Below are 20,439 nucleotides of genomic sequence, written 5' to 3'. Positions count from 1 at the left end.
ATCAAATGTTATTTGAAAGTCACTATATTCAGTTTGTAATTTTACTCATGCAGATGATAGTGCAGGTGTTCAAAAAAGCTATTAACATAAATTAAAGATTCTGGCATACTGCACTGCCTACCTATAACATATATGTTTCATTTCAAATTAAGGCTCTCGCCCTGTAATGCTTTGAAAGGCATGCACTTGGACATTCTGGGGTCCAAGATTTCCTAATTCATATATATATATGAATAAATTAAAATTTATTATAATTACATATAATATATATTAATTATATAATATATTACAATTATATATTAACATATAAATTAATACACACACACTGCATGGCCAAAAGTATGTGGACACCCCATTTAATTTGTGGGTCCATCTACTTCAGCCACACCCATTACTAACAGGTGCATAAAATCAAGCATACAACCATGCAATTTCCATAGACGAACATTGGCAGTAGAAAGGGTTGTACTGAAGAGCTCAGTGACACAGTTATATGATGCCTCCTTTCAAGTCGGTTGGGCAAATTTATGCCTTGCTAGAGCTACCCCGGTTAACTGTTAGTGCTGTTATTGTGAAGTGTAAACGTTTAGGAGCAACAAGAGTTCAGCTGTGAAGCGGTAGGCCACACAAGCTCACAGAAGGGGACCACTGAGTGCTGACGCTTGTAAAAATCACCTGTTCTCAGTTGCAACACTCACTACTGAGTTATGGAAGCAATGTCAGCAAAATAACTGTTCGTCGGGAGCTTCATGAAATGGGGTTCCATGGCCGAGCAGCTGCACACAAGCCTAAGACCACCATGCGTAATGCCACGCGCTGGCTGAAGTGGTGTAAAGCACACCTCCATTGAACTCTGGAGCAGTGGAAACACATTCTCTAGAATGATGAATCATGCTTCACTATCACTGGCAGTGTGACGGAAGAATTTGGTGAATGCCATGAAGAACGCTACCTGCCCGAACGCATAATGCCAACCGTAAAGATTGGTGGAGGAGAAATAATGGTCTGGGGCTATTTTTCATGGTTTGGGCTGGACCCCTTAGTTTCAGTGAAGGGAAATCTTAATGCTACAGCATACAATGACACTCTAGAGAATTGTGTGCTTCCAAATTTGTGGCAACAGTTTGGGGAAGGCCCCTTCTTGATTCCGCATGACAGTACCCCACGCACATCCATAAAGAAATGGTTTGCTGCGTTTGGTGGGGGAAAACTTGACTGGCCTGCACTGCACAGAGCCCTGACCTGAACCCCATCAAACACATTTGGAGTGAATTGGAACGCTGACTGCGAGCCAGGCCTTACGCCCAACATCAGCACCTGATCTCACTAATGCTCTTGTGGCTGAATGGAAGTGAATTCCCGCAGCTGATGTTCTAAAATCTACTGTAAAGTCTTCCCAGAAGATTGGAGGCTGTTATAGCTGGAAAGCAAGGACCAAATCCCTATTAATGCCAATGGTTTTGGAATGAGATGCTAAATAAGCACATATTGGTCAGATGTTTGGGTGTCCTCATACTTTCGGCCATGGTATGTATAAATATAATTTATATTTTATATATATATATATATATATATATATATATATATATATATATATATATTATATTGTTTATTTTTTCTAAAGGGGGGTTTTGCTTGACACCTGTGTGAAGATTACACAGCAGGGGGTAGTGGCAGTCCCGGTGGGCATATAAGGGAGTGACAAATTTCAAAATGGTTGGTCTGTTTGAATGGAGAGGCAGTGTATTAGTCCCCAGGTGTCCCCTGTCAAGGAAAATGAGACCGAGCAGGCCTGTCCGCATATAGGAGACGCTGAGGTAAGTCCACCCTAATTTACACCCCTGTGTCAGACCGGTTTTGTTCTGCTATCTCCCGAAAAGTGCCTTGGGGTTTTTTTTTTAAGTCGAGGGTGCATCTATGCACAGACACACACATAGGTTACAGCTGACCCCTGTGGTCTTTTTTGTGTGGATTTGCAGCCTGTCAACAATATGAAGAACTAACTTAGAAGACAAAGGAGTAGAAGTTGATCAGTCTACCAGAATCTGGGCATAGTAGTGTAGTGGCATAAATGGTGAACAGCATGCTGAGACATAGCAAAAAGAACAAATCAATTAAGGTTATATTAATGTTGTCATGTTATATTACGACATGTTATATTGTATGACAAGATATGGAAGTTCTTGAAAAAGAATGGCAACAACTGGTAGCTGGATAGGAATGTAGACATTCCGTAGAAAGACATGTGATGAACGTGAGAAGACAATTATCCAATTACTGCACAAGACATGAAACACAGGGAATTCAAAGAACACAGAAGAGAACTAACACCGGGAAACACCACTGGTGACAGCAAGGCTCCACACCCCACAATATTCCACTGACAGACATCCCACAAGCTACTGCTACTACAAACATGATGGATATTTTAATTTACTAGACATCAGTGATTTCTATTTCGCTCATTTTCCAGAGCCATCTCTCAGTTGTCATAGTAATACGTTTACAGTCATGTCTTAGTTGTACAGTTCCATTGTACAAGGTTCAGACTACATTAAGTTAAATAAATATGCCATGACAGGTGCATTTTAATAATTGAACGATGTTACATCTATGAATGGGGAAATAACCATTTGCATAACAAAGTGCTGCCTCAGACATGTTCTACAAGTGACACCACAACAACAAACCAACAGCCATATCTTCTATAGACTTCTCACGCTGTGGATGCTAAATGGGGTTTAGTGTATAACAGTCAGTAAGATACATTGTTCTCTCAGGACAATGTCCAATCAAAGGGCCCTGTGACCCACAGAGCTCCATTCTGTAGAAGTTGGCATCATTTGGATTATGTTAAACAGGTCCTGAAGCACTGTGGTCCTGAAGCGAGTGTGGTTTTTATGAATACACTTTGTTCTAGGTAGGGACTATCAAAACTCACAACTGCACCATGGCTCCCCATACCATCTGTAGCTATCCTCTTCCTTTCTTTTTGGGACAATGTTATAGGAATAGATGTGTTAGCCATGCACTAGTATTTACTTTTTGTTTACCATACTAATCAATAAGTGTAGATAGGTTTACACTTATTGATTGTACACAGGCCTTATTCTCCACTTTTGCAAGTTGCTCAGTGATTGTAACATAATGCAAATTTCTCTCCAGTTAAATCTCTCAGCACTCCATCACTGAGAAAGAAGCAGTGATAGTAAGGGTTTTAGTATACGAGGAAAATGGCAGTTCACTGAAATACAACGAAATCATTTTATGGCAGAAAATAATCTGAAAAACGTTTAAAATGTAAAAACCAGGGCAGTGCAGTGACCTTTTGAGTGGCAGGGCATACCAACCTAGAAAAACTGCTTTAGGACACCCAATTATTATACAGAATGCATGTTACCAAAAAGAATGAATGAAAATCTATTTCAGCAACAATAATACAAATACGATATTTTCCTTTGGTGGACCGGGAGTCAGATAGGCCTGTTACTTTTTTACAAATACTTGAATTCCACTAATGAAAATATGAAATTATCGATTGAATTCTCTGACAACCAAATTAATTTTAGACCTTACTATTTATAAAGGAACTGATGACTACATTCTACTCTCTTTCGCAAGACAACAGACCAATTCTATTTTACACTTTCAATCTTTCCATTCTTCTAATCTGAAAAAGAATAGCCCCTATGGACAGTGTTCATTGTATTTGTGACAAAGAGGTAGATTTCGTCACACCAGCACTGAATATGTCTGAGCATTTCTGTGAAAAACATTGCAAGTGTGAGATTATGAAACAGGCTTGTGTAAAAGCAGAATCTACCAGTCATCATGACCTATTGTGTAAGACCCTCAGGAAACAAAAAAATGTTTTTGTTACAAAATTCAGCGCAAAAGTTAAACATAACCCATCATCAGATCCAATTGGGACATCATTGAATCAGATCCTACATTAAGGTCAGTCTTTCCTGAGCCTCCTTTACATACAGACGTGCACCTACTGTAAAGGACAAATTAGCACGCAGCTATCTTCCAGCTGAACACAAGGGGACAAGGATTGGAAGCCCACTGGTGATTTCAGATGCACTACATGCAACCATTAATTTAACATCATCCAAGGGAAGGAATTTGCTGATTTCAAATCAAAAGGAATATATAAACATAAATAATTCATTAATTACAATACCGCCTATGTGGTTTATGGTCTCCGCTGTCCTTGTGGTTGTTTCTATGTGGGACGCACTAAGAGGTATCTTAGGGATAGGGTTTCTGAACATAAATATGCCATACGTACACAGAATTTGGATTACCTCATGGCAAAACAGTTTAGGGAGTTCCATTCAAGTAACAAATCTTTATTGCGGGTAGATGAATTAGAATTTATCAAACTGTCTATTTGAGGTGGTGATAGATGAATTTCAGACCATACCATTAGGAATCTGCAAATGAAAATTTTAACTATATCTAGTGTCTAGTCCGACCTCTTATTTCTTTGCGGTTTTTGTTTATTTAGCCATGTTGAGCATCTTTTTACTTAAATGTATGATTTCACACATTATTTATGTTGCACTTCATTTACCTTTTTTAATTTTTTTTTTGTTTCATTCGACCTCTTTACTTCCTTTTAATCGTGACCAACAGCCTTCTAATTTGACTTTTGTCATTTTTAAGCCAATCTTAATACATGTTTTGTGCAGGATGGGCCTTTGACTTTGTGCGGATGGCTGTAAATATTGCATGGGAAATATTTATATGGGAAAATTTTAGAAAATCTATCACAAAAAAATCCAGATATAAATTAATTTGGGTGTTACAATACGACCATGTACTCTAGTACAGCATATTCATTTGACTGCCAATTTTCAGTAATTACTACTGGCCCACACATTTTTGGTACTGTCTAGACAATGTAGCAGATTAAGTATTGAAAAATAATGAATAAAAAAACATTGTAATACCAGTACCCAATAGTTTTCCAGCAGCTTAACTGCTTGGACTTCTAATTAAAAACAGTGGACATCCTGAAATACCTAGTAATGCCAGTTAAATTAGTTAGCAGAATGAAGTAAATGACGAGTGTTGGCTGGTGGCTTCCACAAACATTAGCCAGTAGTACACAAGGAAGTAGCTACTATGAAACAGTTTGCGATGTTCTTACATTGATAAAAATGTGTCTGTGTTCCACTTCAGTTTGGTACCCAATATGCATTGACTTCAATTTGGCCTGAATGTTAAAGTGACTTCACAGTTGCACCCCCACTGATACTATCCTTAAAATGCCAACTCATGAATAAAGCAACAATCAACAAACACAAAATTATTATAAAGTCAAAAATGGCCCCTTTAATATCAAATCACCAAACAAACATGCAGTAACACCAGTGACACATTATAACACCAATGACTTGGTGTTATATTGGGCTGGACTGGTTCATCCTGTTTGAGCCAACTAGTTGTCTGCCAAACATCTGTATGGCATACAGCAGACTCTGTAGGCTACTACAATGCCGGGCACCCTAGCTGTAAAACATATTCATAAGAACACAAGTAAACAAACATTTTATTTACATAAACTTTAGGCTTCCAGCAACTGGTATTTCACTTGTAGTTACACAAACAGCTGACCCTCCACATATGTCCAGATCTTGTGGCCTGTTATAGCTCGCATCAAATTCAAAACATTGGTTCTAGCATACCAGGCAGTCAAGGGCTCAGCCCCAGCATACCTTCACAAGATTTTCAAACCCTACATGCCAGCCAGATCCCTCCGTTCTGCTACCTCAGGACGCCTAGCACCTCCCCCTCTTCGCACCTGCACTTCCAGAACACGTCTCCTGTCTGTTCTGGCCCCACGATGGTGGAATGACCTCCCTGTGGAGGTCAGAACAGCTGAGACTGTGACCCATTTCAAACGACGACTGAAGACCCACCTCTTCAGGCTGCACCTCTCCCCATCCCTCCCTTCCCCCCCTGTAAATGACTAAACTTAGGGGTGTAACTAGGCAGCTGTTTAATAGGTGACTTAGTTGATGCGCCAGTCTTAACGACTACTTGTATTTTTATTTATTTTTATTTTTCCATAGATTGCGTTGTTGCCGTTCTCGTTGTTAGTGTTAATCAGTTTAACCACCAGGGTCCAAGTTGAACTATGCGGTTGTTCCCTGTACTTGGACCGGTACTTCTCTCTAGGGGTTTCGTCATACTTGTTCCTGGTTATGGTTATACGCTTTGTTGTACGTCGCTCTGGATAAGAGCGTCTGCCAAATGCCTGTAATGTAATGTAATGTAATGTAATCTTCTGGTCAACCTGAACTGACCGTTTGTTCACAGGAACTGGCTCTGGCATGAAACACATGATCTGGTCATCCCCATGTACCAGTTTACATCTTCTTTTGGGTTTGGCCAGAAAAACCGGTTTGTTCCATTCCTGTGCATGCACTTCACTTTTATGTTGTGCTCTTCCACCTCCAGTATAATGCCAGGGTATGGCTGGTCATCATATCTCACAATACACCACTGCCCACTATGGTGAGCCTCAATGACATCAGGTCGGTGTTGCTGTTGTCTAAATACTTATGTTGAAGCTTTTATAAAAGCTCATTTACACAAGAATGTCATTGGTGTTACTGATTGTCATTGGTGTTACCAGGAGGAGTAGTAACACCAATGACGGTAACACCAATGACAATTTGTCAAACAAATGTTTTTTTACAAAATGGACGCCGCGGTACCTCAAACCACATGTCTTCAATCATATTAAAATCATTCAAATATCTAATTTAATCCATTTCTATTATCTATTTCTAATTCCCCTTCCTATGAAATGACTAACACCAATGACATATTTAAAAGCCTCATGTAGAATTAACACATAAATCATCAAATTTATAACAAATGAAGAGAGACAGCAGACTCACCATGTGCATAATGTTGATCACACTTCTTCCAATGACCTCTTGAACCAAAAATTACTTATAAAAGTCATTTCATTTTTTTCAAAATAAAAGTTTTGTGAGGCAGTAACACCAATGACATGACATGGGGTGACCACTATTACCGTTATATTATTTATAATATTTCATTGGTATTTCAGCTTTTTAAGTTCTCCATTCCATGAATGTGACATTTGTGTTTACTTTATGACATTTAAATTGGAGAAAAATAAATTTTTTAAACTCAAAATATGGCACTAAACTTCGATACATGGTCAGAGTGACAAGCAAATTTCTTGCACTTGCTATTTTATATAAATGATTAAAAAACAAGAAATGCTCATTACATGACTCAAATATGTTTTACTATTATAAGTACAGTCTATATTTATCAAAAATATATAATACATGTGATCATTAAGTCCATTTAAAGTATTTTGCTTGCTGTAAAGGTGAGAGACAGGAATGCCACCGTTTGAATGGGAATGACCCAAAAAGAAAAGAAAAAAAAAACAGAAGCTCTATAATAAGAATCTCAAAGATTTTCATTAAAATAAGTGCCTGTTAAGTCACTATCTATCGCTGAATTAGGTAACACAATGGTGATTTAGCCTATTATTATATTAATTAATATTATTATTATTATTATTTATGATCATAGAACTGGGTGCCTGTGGCGACATTCCCGGGAAAAAATCACAAGCGGCGCATAGTTAGTGACGCGTTTTCCATCACCCATCAGTGGTTGGTCCGCCAGAGAGGGTAGGCGGACGCAACAGGCTTGCTCTTCAACTCACTTGTGTGTGAGCGGCGTACTGTTTTTTCCATTGTTTGCTAGCATTACAATAACAGAGAAGGGGAGGGGGTTATGGAACCCTAATAAGTTTTTGTGTAAAATGAGAGGTCATATTATTTGTTGATGTAGATTTCGTATTACATCTGATGACACTGTTGGTTGCCGCATGAAGAGGGAGTGCCACAAAAACACAAAATGGTTCGATCAGATGTGATGACATTACTAAATTACATAGCTATTTGCACAGCTAACGCTAGCTACCGGACCATGTCAATAAAGGCAACATTAGTTTAGACAACGTTGCGCACAGTATCCATCTCATATCAGGTAACGCTGCGTTAGCTAGCTAGCTAATGTAATTTACACAATCTAATGTCAGCTAACAATTAGAAAAAACTCTAGCTAACGCTACCGCCCGGTACCGACCTCGCAAACTGTCTCTCGAATGCAACGCTACCTTGTTGCAATGTTGCAGTGTAGCTAACTAAAGGCCAGTTCAGATCTATGATTCGCAACGAGACTGGATGCAACTTGCAAAATTCCAAGACGTCTGATTGTAAACGTTCTAAAACTGCATTTGGCGATTTGACAAGGTGGGTCTTTTGAGACCCTAGGCAACGGCTTCAGACGCTCTGCAACTAACCAGTTCACACCGCTGCAATTTTCTCTGCAACATTCTAAAACCGTTTCGTCTCATTGCGAATCATTGATCTGAACTGGCCTTAACGTTACCGCTATTTACATTGCCATCAAGTTTAATGATCGGAATAAAGCCAAGGTATAGGTGGAGCAGAGCTGGGTCTGATTTCTGTGTAAAAATGTCAATCCGAAGAAAACTAAATAAAAGAATACGGCAGTATGGATTAGCGTTATTATTTTATTACGCTTACTCATATGTTCCTTCAGCCTTGGTGCCCTTTTTTGATGAAATCTCATTTGTTTTTGTTTTATTCTTCTTATTCTGATTGCTAATTTAACACCCAGCTCAGCTTTATTCTCGAACAGTTTAGCTAGCAAAACCAGAAACAACAAGGCAGTCGTTTCAGAAATATCACACAACAATCATTCACGAAAAAGACTGTTCATTGTGCACGAGATACATAATTGCACGAGCTACAGCGAATAGCGCAAATTCTTCTCTGCAGTGTAAAGATGTTCATACCGAGCAAAAGGTGGATAAAGAACGTTCGTGGAAATTGATCATCACTAATTCTACCCCAGGTCTGCTGCAGCATTTTAACCCGGCTCGGCAGTGTAAAGACAGCTTAAGTTAGCCTAATGTTAGACAATGAATGAGTATGTACATAACGTTATTGTATAACAACCATTTTTTATTCAGTAAATAATAGGTGTAATAGTTGGCGTGGCCCAGGTGCCAACTGACTGACGTCACACAGGCGACACTGGTTGGATCCGGTTGGGTCTATGGGAAGTGAGGTCCGAAAACACACCTGCAATTACCGCTTCTCACCATTGGTACCGCCAAAGAGAACGAAACGGAAATCTTCGAGATTGTAACTTTAACTCAATCGTGTCAAAAAGTCTGTCGGAACATGAATATATCAACAAACTTCCTTGCTCAACTGCTGTCATTCAGGGCATGAGATCACGAACACACACTTCAGTCTCCTAACTTGCGAAAATGCTTATTATACATCATCCAGTAACCTTTGGTGAGGTGTGTTGGGTACTGTGGTTGTTACGTCATTGCCCGTCATACTAGCAACAGCAGAGCCCTGTTCACTGTAAATAAATGTATCATTTTTAAAATTAAAATCAAGAACTACCTGAGGAGCAGCAAAGGACAGGAGAGACTGAATGGTGTAGGATACTTTCTGTCAAGAGCATGAGAGCTCAGGAGCTGAAATTGTAGTGAATTGTAGTAAATGATCAGGAAATAATTCCTGATCATTTAGGATATGAAGGCTCATCGGATGTCTGTCAAATGAGTCAGTAGATAGTGTTTTTTGCTATATACAGTACTGTGCAAAAGTCTTAGGCATCTGTAAAAAGATGCTTTCAAAAATAATGAAATGAAAGGTTATAAATATCGAAAAAATAATATAAAGAGCACTGAATAGTTAAAAACTAAATAAAATCAATGTTCGGTATGACCACCCTTCGCCTTTAAAACTACATCAATTCTCTTAAGTACACTGTCTGGCAGTTTTATAAGAAAATCGGCTGTTAGGCTGTTCCAAGCATTTTGGAGAACTTGCCACAGTTCTTCAGCAGATTTTAGTTTTATCTCTTTAGTTTTATTGTCAACATCAGCAGTGTAAATCTTCAAGCTAGTATGCCACTCTATTGTATTTTTAGTTAGTGAACTAATAACCTAGCTAACTAGCTTACTAGTAGTTAACAAAAACAAAGTAAACATGGAAAGCTAACCTATATAGTTGTTGAAATTTAGAAGTCATTTTATAAAAGCTGTCTATCACAACTTTACAAAATTTTTCTGAGGTATTTTTATAAAATAAAGCTTACATGTAGCAGAACCGTAAAGAAGTCTTGCAGAGTTATGAGATCAACTGGTCAACTTCAAATATGTTCCTGATTCAACATCATAACAGATCAAATTTTCCCACTAAATATTTTTATTCAGAAAGCAAGAAAGGAAACATTTAAATAAGGTTTTTTTTTTTATTATCTAAAGCACACTGGGCCAGATTTACATATTAAAAAACTTAAGGCACAAATTGTGGGCTGATGAGGAACTGCTGGTGCTTTTGCAGTCTGCCAGAAATTTACATCTTATTTACTAAGGCCACAGCTAATTAAACACTGTTATTTCTGCCTTTTTTCAGTTTTCTGTGATTCTTAACAATTTAGCCATGACTGCTGTGACTTTAGCCAATATTTCCCATGACAAACACTCTGCCTTTATGCTAATAATAATTCATATTAATAACCTGCACTGTTTGATGATTTTGTGCTCAGGAAGTTGAAATAATGAGATTCTTGTTGTAAAGATTCTCTCAGTGCATCTATGAGGACTACACCTGTGATTCTGCTTTAGTTGCGTGCTGATTTATAACTGCTCTTTAGAGGCAGAGAAATTTCCCGCAAAAACCGACCCTCATTAATTGTGCGAACTTTAATAAAATTAACGCAATACATAACCAGCCACACTTGTAATATCTCCATCCATTATTTTCATGATCCTCAATTCAATGCATATGCAGAGAAGCGCACCTCGCAGTCACTCACATAGATCACATGCATACAGCGCTTCCAGCCCTGCGCGCCTCTTTGATACATAAGATGCATGGTTCTAATGCATACGACATGTCATATCTGCATCTGAAAATAGTCACAAAAGGCTTAGTAAATCTGGCCCACGTGTCTATTGAATATTTGTAATATTAAATGATGAAGTCAATTCTTTTCAAAGACATAGCAAAGAAACACTCAGACATACATGAAATACTATAGAAATTAATAGGTCATTTTAGCGTTTTTGACACAGATCATGTAAACTAAGGGTAATAATTGTTTTTATCCAAAATATAAGACTTGTAATCATCAAAAACAAGTTACTTGAGGAATTCATGTAATATTGAATGATTAAACATATTAATTACACAGATAAAGAAAATAAACACTTTGGGTCATTTTTCACTCATGTCGACCACAGCTTGGAGCAGGAACAGGGCACCTTTTTTGCCAGGTAGAGCAGGGTTCCAGCCAACTGGACACACTCAAATGTTTCCCAAAGCCTGTAATGGTTTTGTGTGTGTGCGTGGGTGCATGTGTGTGCGTCCATGTGTGTGAATGTATATATGTGTGTGTGTGTATACGTGTGCGCACTGACACAGTTGAGTCCCTCTATTTCCTGTAAAGCAGAGGAAACATGGCTAGGGAAGAGAGGAGGCCAAGTGTGCCGTAAGGTTTTGATCCAGCAGAGGTAACGGTAACCTGGGTCATCACCGTTCTGTTATTGATATCCACAGTGTTTCGATAGACGTTGGTCATTGGAGGAGAGTTGGTGGAAGTGTTGAAATAGACGCTTGGGAAGAGATCAATCTAGCGGGAGAGATCACATATAAGAATCCACAGAATCATTTCAGAAAGTCCCATCTTTTATAAAAACTTTCAAATTTGACATTCACAATTGAACTAATTCAGAATCAAAGATACATTTGAACTGAATGACAGAGACATCAGGTTGGTACCTTACTACCTTTAATCCAAATAAATAATTAGTTACAAATACAATTTTTGTTCAAGTTGATGAGCACCAGTTACTTATGACAGCCAATAACAGCATCGGTTAAAACTTACCAAATCTTTGCTCACTCGGATTGGATCCTTGAATAGAGTCCATACCACAACCTCGTCACAATTCGGTGTGGTCAGGGACCCCAAGTACCGATAGTACTTTGTACGGTCCACTCCTTTCAGAAGGTCATCGAGTGAGATATGCTCTGTGATATTTACATGGTCACCTGCGAGTGTAAAATCAAGGTTAGTTCAGTAAACAAAGACAATACTGTATATTAATACAGTGGAACAGGCTAAAAATGTACCTTTTTAGAGCCACTTTATTTTCTCATTTATTATAGCAAAAAGGCAATACTAAGAATCAAGAATTTTACCATAAATATTTTTAACTGTATTTTTGTGGTAAATTCAAATTATCAGTCATTTATTAATGACCAAGATACGGTCAAGCAAATTCTACTTTAGCATAATCACTATATCACCTCACGACAGAAGTATGTGCATACAGCTGAGATAATTTAACTTGAAAATCTGTGTAGTATTTTGTAAATAATTTTGAATTGAGCCAACAGCCTAATACTTTTAAATATCTCCTACGAGCAACTGCCATGTCTTAAGCTGATCTACAACACACTCTCACTGGGGTTGCCACAAAATTATTGGCCACCCATTGCCAAATCAATTATATTTATGTTTCACTCTTTCTGTGATGCTTTTGGCTTCTCTGTATCCAATTAGAATTTTTAGAGTTCATGTGAAAGAGCTGCTTCGAAAAAAGGGGCAGAGAGTCTCAATAACATCAAAAGAGATAATTTCTGCCTTCGTAAGATGTGACTGCCAGACATTGGGTACCAATGATAAGCCAAAATCTGGGTGACTAGCAGCCAAACCACATCACCACGATTAAGACATTATGTTTCATCTTCCTGCTCCTTCCTCACACAGCTTGGACCAATGCATCAAAAATGGAAGTATAGTTTGTTTTGATGACGTGGGATGGAGTTCCACTTACCCTTATTTGTGATGTTAGCCAGATACTTGGTCAGGGTTTTCCAAACTGCAGGTTGTCCACTGCCATCTCCTTCCTGAAAGGGAAGTTCAAATCATATGGCATGTTAGGGCATTTCTTGTGTCTATGTTTTCTGGAGGTTATTTACAAAATCATGAATGTGGTTCAAGGCTGGGTATGCCACATGCCACAAACTCAAATACCACATTAGTGGCATATCTACTCAGCCAATTATGTTCTCTAACTCATCATTCATATGAACAAATACATTATTTCCTTCAACGCATACAAAAAAAAAAAACACAGGTTTTTAGAATTAGAAAGCAATTTGACAACCTTCGTGGGAAATAGTTTTTAAAAACAGTTTTTGAGCAAGATTTGTTCTAGAAGTAATTTTTGGATATAAGGCATTCTTTTTATTTATAATAAATCAAACCATATATAATTTTAAGCAGTCATCTGTCCTTGAAAGTTTAGTATGGTTTTCTGAGTCAATTTTGACGGGAATTGTTTGCTAGGTGAGCAAACAACATGATGTCCCCATCTGTATAAATATAACAGCTGGTACAATTATGCCGCCTCTGAGTTGCTAACGTGATTTTTTTCTGTTACATGTTTACAGAAAACAAGAGAGTTGGTACCCAGGAAGGTCATGGAGAGGTCTTCAAATTTGGAGATTTGGGACACTAGTTGGTGTGGAAAGCCATCCACATGTACTGTAATGTACTTCTGGAGAAACCTTAGGAACGTTAAATGGAGTTTAATATTTGTTAAGGAAATAAATTGTACTCAAAGTTTTTGACTTTTTAAGTCAGTTTAGTGTTTAAATTAAATGTGATCAGCTAATTTGCTTGCTGCGTCGTTGACACAGCACCATCATCTGGATGGTCCAAGTGACTAATGGAAGACAAACAACCACCTGGTCAAAGGCATTTATAATACGCACACTAGATTGGTCTGTATAGTAGGCTGTTCCTTTTGTAAAAGCTTACATGAGTGGTACGAAACAACAAAAGCAGCGTTCCTCATGGAATGTTCCCACAACTCGTGTCATGATAAGTTACGAAGCAGCTTGTGCGTCAATGTTTGCGCATTGTCTTTTTTCATAAATAAAGCCCGATGCTTCATAATCTGAGGATGTGGCTGGTCTCACATTACCATTGGAAATGTGTTTTGTTAATTAACATTAGTACGTGCAGAAAAAAATTAATATTGTGTTTTCATTTACTGTTACAATTATTGCACCCCCTACGCTGACTAGGTTGTATGAATGTAACATCAAACTGCTTGTACTTCAGTTTAAATTGTAGCCAACTTGATTAAGTTATAAACGTAACCGAATGTGTAATGAGTACTGACAATGAGCAAAATCTAAAAACTGTTACATTTATACTCTTCTCTATTTTTAAATATATACAGCTGCGGGCTATTCTCTATAGTAGTTCACATCAGAAATGGAATATAGTATGGCTATTCACACAGACATGCATTTCTAAACTGTATCTATTTCTTCCCTGCTTATTATTTTTCCTTACTGCATTCCTACCTAATCTTTGTGAATTAGTAAAATTAATGTTTTGTGATGACACAGTGGGACTGTATTGGGAGATGACGGAGGAGCTGGTATTGGAGCTGCAGGTGGAAAGTGGGGGGAGCGTTACATCTTGATTGAATTATATACAGATACGTGTCTAATTCAAGGAAAAACCAACATTAAGTGTCTTAGTAAGGTGTTGAGCCACCATGAGCCGCCAGAACAGCTTCAGTGTACCTTGGCATAGATTCTACAAGTCTCTGGACCTCTACTGGGATGAAACACCATTCTTCCAAAAGATACTCTCTTTCGGTCTTTTGATGATGGATAGCGCTGTCTTAACATGTCGGTCAAAATCTCCCACAGGTGGTCAATTGAATTGAAATCTGGTGACTGTGAAGGCCATTGCATACAATTCATATAATTTTTTTACTCCTTGATTTCTTAAACCCCTGATTAGGGGGCGTCAAAATATATATATTTTTTTTACTTCAAGGTGCACTGCTGTAACACCTACACCGTTGTAAAGCATACTCTCTGCACTTAAATGGAAAAAACATTCACATCATTGTCATAATCATCAAACCATTCAGTGGAAGAGACCACTCCCGTCAGCATAGAAATGTTTCATCACATGATAACGGTGATCACTCAGAATAACTGTGTATTGATTTGCAGTGACTGTTCCCTCTAAGGGGATAAGTTGACCAAAATGATTCCAGGAAAATGCCCCCCACAGCATAATCTGTAATCACAGTCCGATCATGTCCTGCAATGGAATTCTCAGTCACCTAAGGAAGAGTTGCTATTTTTTTTTTTGTTGCATATCTAACGTATGAGCATCATGGTCATCGAATGTGTGGCTTTAGACCACAATTCCCGACCATATTTACTGATGTCTTTCCTATAGACCTAAATGCAGATGTCACTTTAGTCACTGTTCCTATTGAAACACTAGCCAGATGAGCAGTCTTTGTTACTGAAGCTCCTGCCATCCATGCCCCAATAATGAGCGCTCTTACAAAGTCATTTCGATATTTTCCTCTTCTCATCTTGCTCTAAAATCGAGGTCAACTGGGCCTGCTCAGTATTTTTATACACGCCACAGAGCATGACCAGATGTTAATTGTTTAATTGTATTATGCAGTACACCTGTATGGAAGCATTTGCATTCCTTATGTTTCTCCACTCATTTTTTCAGATTTTTCCCGCAATTTGTCACCCGTCTGTATGTATGTATATATATTAAATATTATATAGCTGTGAAATATATTTATTATTATATTTGCCAAAAACTTCTGACCTCAATAAAGAATCCTAGAGCTGCGGCTCCTTCAGGGTCTTTCGTTGCCAGGGAGGTGCTGCCGTTGAATTCAGATTTAATAGTCACTATGTGAAGCTGCAAGACAGAGAACATAGATTTGTTGAAAAAAACATTTAAAGCTGTGTCAGTACAAAGAACTGTTATCATTCCCCAACTGAATTAAATAAACAGATCACACTGAGTGGCAGAGCCACACACTATTTTAAATCAAAGGACAAATCAATCAGTGTTCTGCTCCTCTCTCAGGCTTAACCTCTGTCTTAGATGGTGTTAATCTAATGAAGTCACTACTTATGCCTGTGTATAAAAGGCATCAGGACCATCAATGCTTGAGAATGGGTGTAGGCCCGGAAAGTCAATGTTTGACATCTGACACAAAACCTGACCTTCACACGAAGGTGATCTGAGTAACTTCTGAACTACCAGAGGAATGACAATGTGACTTGCTTTACAGTATTATCTGGAAAGACTTGATGATCAAGAATGTACTGACTGATTACATGTAAGCACACATTGAAAAGCTGCGCCCAATGAGAGGACGTCATAAGTATATTTAAAGGCATACTATGCAGGATTTTTGCATATCTATGATGCCGTGGCAATCTCTGTGTTTACGCTCTTTCACCATATTCGTGCACCTTTATCTGTATTTGTTATTCTAAAATGTGGTCTGGATGTTTCTGGGTGTGGTGCTCTTTTCTGTGTGGGGAGGGGGTGGTGTGGCTGTGGTTTGGGATCAGATTTCAGCAGAGTGTATGTTGCTAGCTAGCTGCAATGGCGGAGAAGAATAAGCACAGATTGAGTGCAGCAAAAAGGGCTTGTTCAAGAACTAAAGTTCACCTTGGAATTGCTTTTCCACAGTGGCGTCAGGTGAAGTTTGCCAAAGGGATGAAAAGCGATGCAGAGTTGGCTTGTTTTCTGTACTGTAAGTAATGTTACCTATAGCTATCCAGCTAGCTACATTAGGCAGCTAGATGACTGATGTCAGATATGCAGGGTGAGTGGGCAGAATTGAAGATGGAGACTTCTTTGATTGTAAACACAGGACCACAGCATGTCTTTAAAGATTCTGCATAGCAAGCCTTTAATACATTTCAGTTTTTTCCATAAATATTCTGACACTAAACCATGCACAAATACAGCAAATTAAATAATTTTACATTCATCATAAAATAAAAGTATTTTCATATATTTAGTTACATATGGAGAAAATTAATCTTGGCAGTAGACATGTTTGACAAGCATCATGGTGTTATCACCTCTTAATTAATAATATTTTTACATTGGTAATGGGATTGAACCTTTTCCTAAATATTTCATAAACAGAATCCCTGCCGAATGTAATATTTTACCTGAAAATCAGCACAGATCTTGAAGACAACTGAATGAAAATGGCAAGATTTGTCACTTAGGAAGGGCCATTCATTTCAAACCCTCCCCGCTCAGAACATACTTACCTCCATGGGGTACCTCTTATTATTGACAGTGTGCTCAGACCCTGGGTTGCTGGTACCATTGCCCCAGTGCAAATGGAACTGCAGAGCCGTATAGCTGGTGGATAGCCCCCCGCCAGAAACTGACACAAGGTCTTTACCCAGATTCACCTTCACTGTAGGACCGCAAGAAGAGGTTTAGAACATATCAATGCAGCAGTGCCTCTAAAGCTGGCATGAAGTTGTAAGGGAACCTCTCACCTGTATCTCCAGTGTTTGTAATCTCCGTCATAGTGTTGTTATTGCTGAAGCCATTGAAGGTGAAAGCAGTCAAATTGGCATTCTCCTTCACCTTTGCCGTCTCAATGTTTATAGGTGACTGTCGGGTTCTGTTGCATGAGCCATATGGCTTTGAGACCCAAACACTTTCATCTGAAAGAAAGTTCCATCAGATCACTCCTGTTCTTCTATTAATACAAACAGGATTCGTCCAAGCATAAGAATCAAACGAACAGCTGAAAGTAAGCATTCATTTTGATTGTACCGCTCAAATCATCTCTATGTATGAATACAAATAAGAAAAAACACAGAAAAACTATTGCATACAATAAGTCCAAATACTATTTAAGAAGTTGCACTTTCATGTAAATAAGCATGTACTGTATGAACAGACAAAACAAGGTTTTTATTGACCTGGTCAGCTCTAACACAGATCATGCTAGCGTTAAGCCATTCATGCTGCAAATGTAAAGTTATACAGCAATATGGAAAATAGCAGACTGAGTTTATACTTCAAAAATAAATATAAGAGCAAAGAATAACTTACTGCAGGAACTTAAATGATAGCACCAAGCTGAAAGAAAGGCACACCATTAATCGACTTTCCTCAATTTAACTGCCTTATTACGTTGCAGATATGAAAAAATAAATCTAAAATAAAAAAACTTCAAAGATAACGAAAGTTTTGATTCTTATGAAAACAATTTCACCTTGATGAAATTACGTTGTGATTTTAATAAAGATTAAGCATACACATTCTATACACTATTCATTTGGCACACAGCAAAACCAAGGCAGACACTTCATAAGGTTTAACAAGGTAGATTCGTACCGTATAATATTTATCGAATGGTTAGCAACTATAGGGGGATTTGTTGCGCAGTGATGTTTGCGCTAAATTGCTACAATTTCATGAAATGAAAATTGAAACACTTACGAATTTCTGTATTAGCGCTGTGGGCAAAGGGCATCAAGGCAGCCGCGAAAATGGTCAACGTTGCGAGGAGGGCCTTCATCTGAAAGCGATACATATAATTTAAAACAAATAATTATGTAGGTCTGTTATTCCGCTGAATTACGAAAACTTTAACTGGAGTTATTCTGTAGGCCTGTTTAGCGTCTGTTCATCAGAGCGCATTGCTACACATTCAGTAGTTCACTAATATCCGATAAAACATTCCAGTAGGCTGCATTGTTGTGCTGCAGTGAAAGAATACAAAAGGGAAGATCCGGATCATTGGAATAATGTATCCCATTCGTTGTTATGCGATAGAACAAGTTTACAGTCCTGGTTCCAAGAAGAACTATACTAGACTGTATCCTTAAATGATTGTATAAAAATACAATACTGCAATAACCGTGTCCTTATATCCATTAGTCAATTATGGTCCCAAATAACGCTTATCAATTGCTCCCAGAGATATGGAACCACAGGTAGCCTATTTTTGCTGACAATGTGCAGGTGAATCGCAAAATGCATGTAATAGGGGCGTAAGTGGACGCACTAATTTTCAAGAAAGTAGGCCTACATCTCAAATAAACTGGTACTAAAAAGATACCGTACTATTATTTTCTAATAGGCCACAAGAAATGAAATGACTCGATAGCCTAGGTTATACAAATTACAAATAGGCCTATTAAAATTTTTTAAATAAAACGTGCATCCCATCCTTACATGCATCGTTGTGTTGTTAAAGGTATAAAGATGTGTGAACGAACTGTTGTGCTGAATTCAATTACTGCTTAAACGCTTTTCGTAAAAAAATGTTTCTTTGTAATTTATAATAACCAATTCATTTTTTTTTCTCAGAAAAGTTCACTCAAGACTCTTATCAGCAGCATACTTGATGATCCCTTCTTAGTCACAGTGTCTAACCTCTCACTTTCCTCAGTTGCCTTTTCTTACAGGTGTACAGATGTATCCTGCATCAGTTCGTACAAACCTTTAAGTCCCAAAGAACATAATTGATTCCAACGCATGTGTTATGCAACAGCGTATTCAGTAATGTATGTATATAAAACACCGTTGTAGTCTTTTTTTAAATTATCACCAACACAATAACCTGAACTCTCACATCAAATCCTTACCTTGTTGCACTCTGTGTCTCGGAGCGTATCACCTTTTCCCACAAAGGATGCAGCCTATATTCCTTTCTGACATGGGCATTGGTTGGGGTGTGTCTTTGTAAAATACTTTACATTTAAATGAGATGACGTGGGAGAGAATCATCATACATGGAACTGTTTTTTTCTCAGTTACCTACTCAGAAAATATTGAGTCGTTTCAAGTACATTCAGAAATTAATCGAGTCGGATACAATTAAACCGAAGCATGCAGCAGTCCGATGTTACACACCTACGATCTAGTCGGTATGATTGTAACAGAGGTACAGAATAATTATAACAATGAATGACAACACCGCATAATGTGCGTACACAGGTTTTTTTTTCCTTTTCTGCACAACATGTCAATCAAGGAAACGTCAGTCTAGACACATCCTCAGATAATGAAGCATGGGGATTAATTAATGAAAAAAGACTATAAACATTGATGCACAAGCAACTTCGCAATTTACCGTAAAAATTAGTAGTAGTAAAGTCCAAATCAGCGAGGAAAGCTGCTTTTGTTTGTTTCTTGACACCCAGGTTAGCTTTTGCAAAGTAAATTGCTAACCACAAACACCAACCTGGTGTGTGTTTCCTATAAATGCCTGTGGCAGGTGGCCATTTGTTTCCCATTAATCACTTGGAGCATCCAGAAGATGAGGCTATGTCAATGCAAAAAGAAAATTAGTTGAATACATTTAACACGAAACACTGAACTACCTTATAAAGTCAAACGCATTGAAGGCGGCAGTGTAGTATGATGGTTAAGGAACAGGTCTTGTTACCTAAAGATCGTTAGGTT

The 20,439-nt window shown here is 38.1% G+C and overlaps 1 protein-coding gene across 4 annotated transcripts; it reads right to left on the bottom strand.

Moving 5' to 3' along the window:
• Positions 1–10,307: 10,307 nt before the first annotated feature.
• LOC135249227 (carbonic anhydrase 12-like) lies at positions 10,308–20,381 on the bottom strand. 4 transcript variants are annotated; one of them, XM_064324647.1, is made up of 9 exons: positions 20,358–20,381; positions 18,469–18,547; positions 18,079–18,105; positions 17,514–17,684; positions 17,277–17,428; positions 15,799–15,894; positions 12,965–13,037; positions 12,013–12,176; positions 10,308–11,754 (listed from the first exon to the last, which is right to left on the bottom strand). In XM_064324647.1, the coding sequence occupies exons 2-9, from the start codon at positions 18,545–18,547 to the stop codon at positions 11,557–11,559; spliced, it is 960 nt and encodes a 319-aa protein (XP_064180717.1). In that variant the 5' UTR covers positions 20,358–20,381; the 3' UTR covers positions 10,308–11,556. The 4 variants fall into 4 exon arrangements, with proteins under 4 accessions (XP_064180717.1, XP_064180715.1, XP_064180716.1 ...); XM_064324645.1 differs by lacking the exon at positions 20,358–20,381 and adding an exon at positions 20,108–20,259; XM_064324646.1 differs by lacking the exon at positions 20,358–20,381 and adding an exon at positions 19,620–19,921.
• Positions 20,382–20,439: the final 58 nt, after the last annotated feature.

The sequence above is a fragment of the Anguilla rostrata genome, chromosome 2, assembly GCF_018555375.3.
Source record: "Anguilla rostrata isolate EN2019 chromosome 2, ASM1855537v3, whole genome shotgun sequence".
In the NCBI taxonomy this organism is placed as follows: domain Eukaryota; kingdom Metazoa; phylum Chordata; class Actinopteri; order Anguilliformes; family Anguillidae; genus Anguilla; species Anguilla rostrata.
This window is presented reverse-complemented; position numbering and strand designations above follow the sequence as displayed.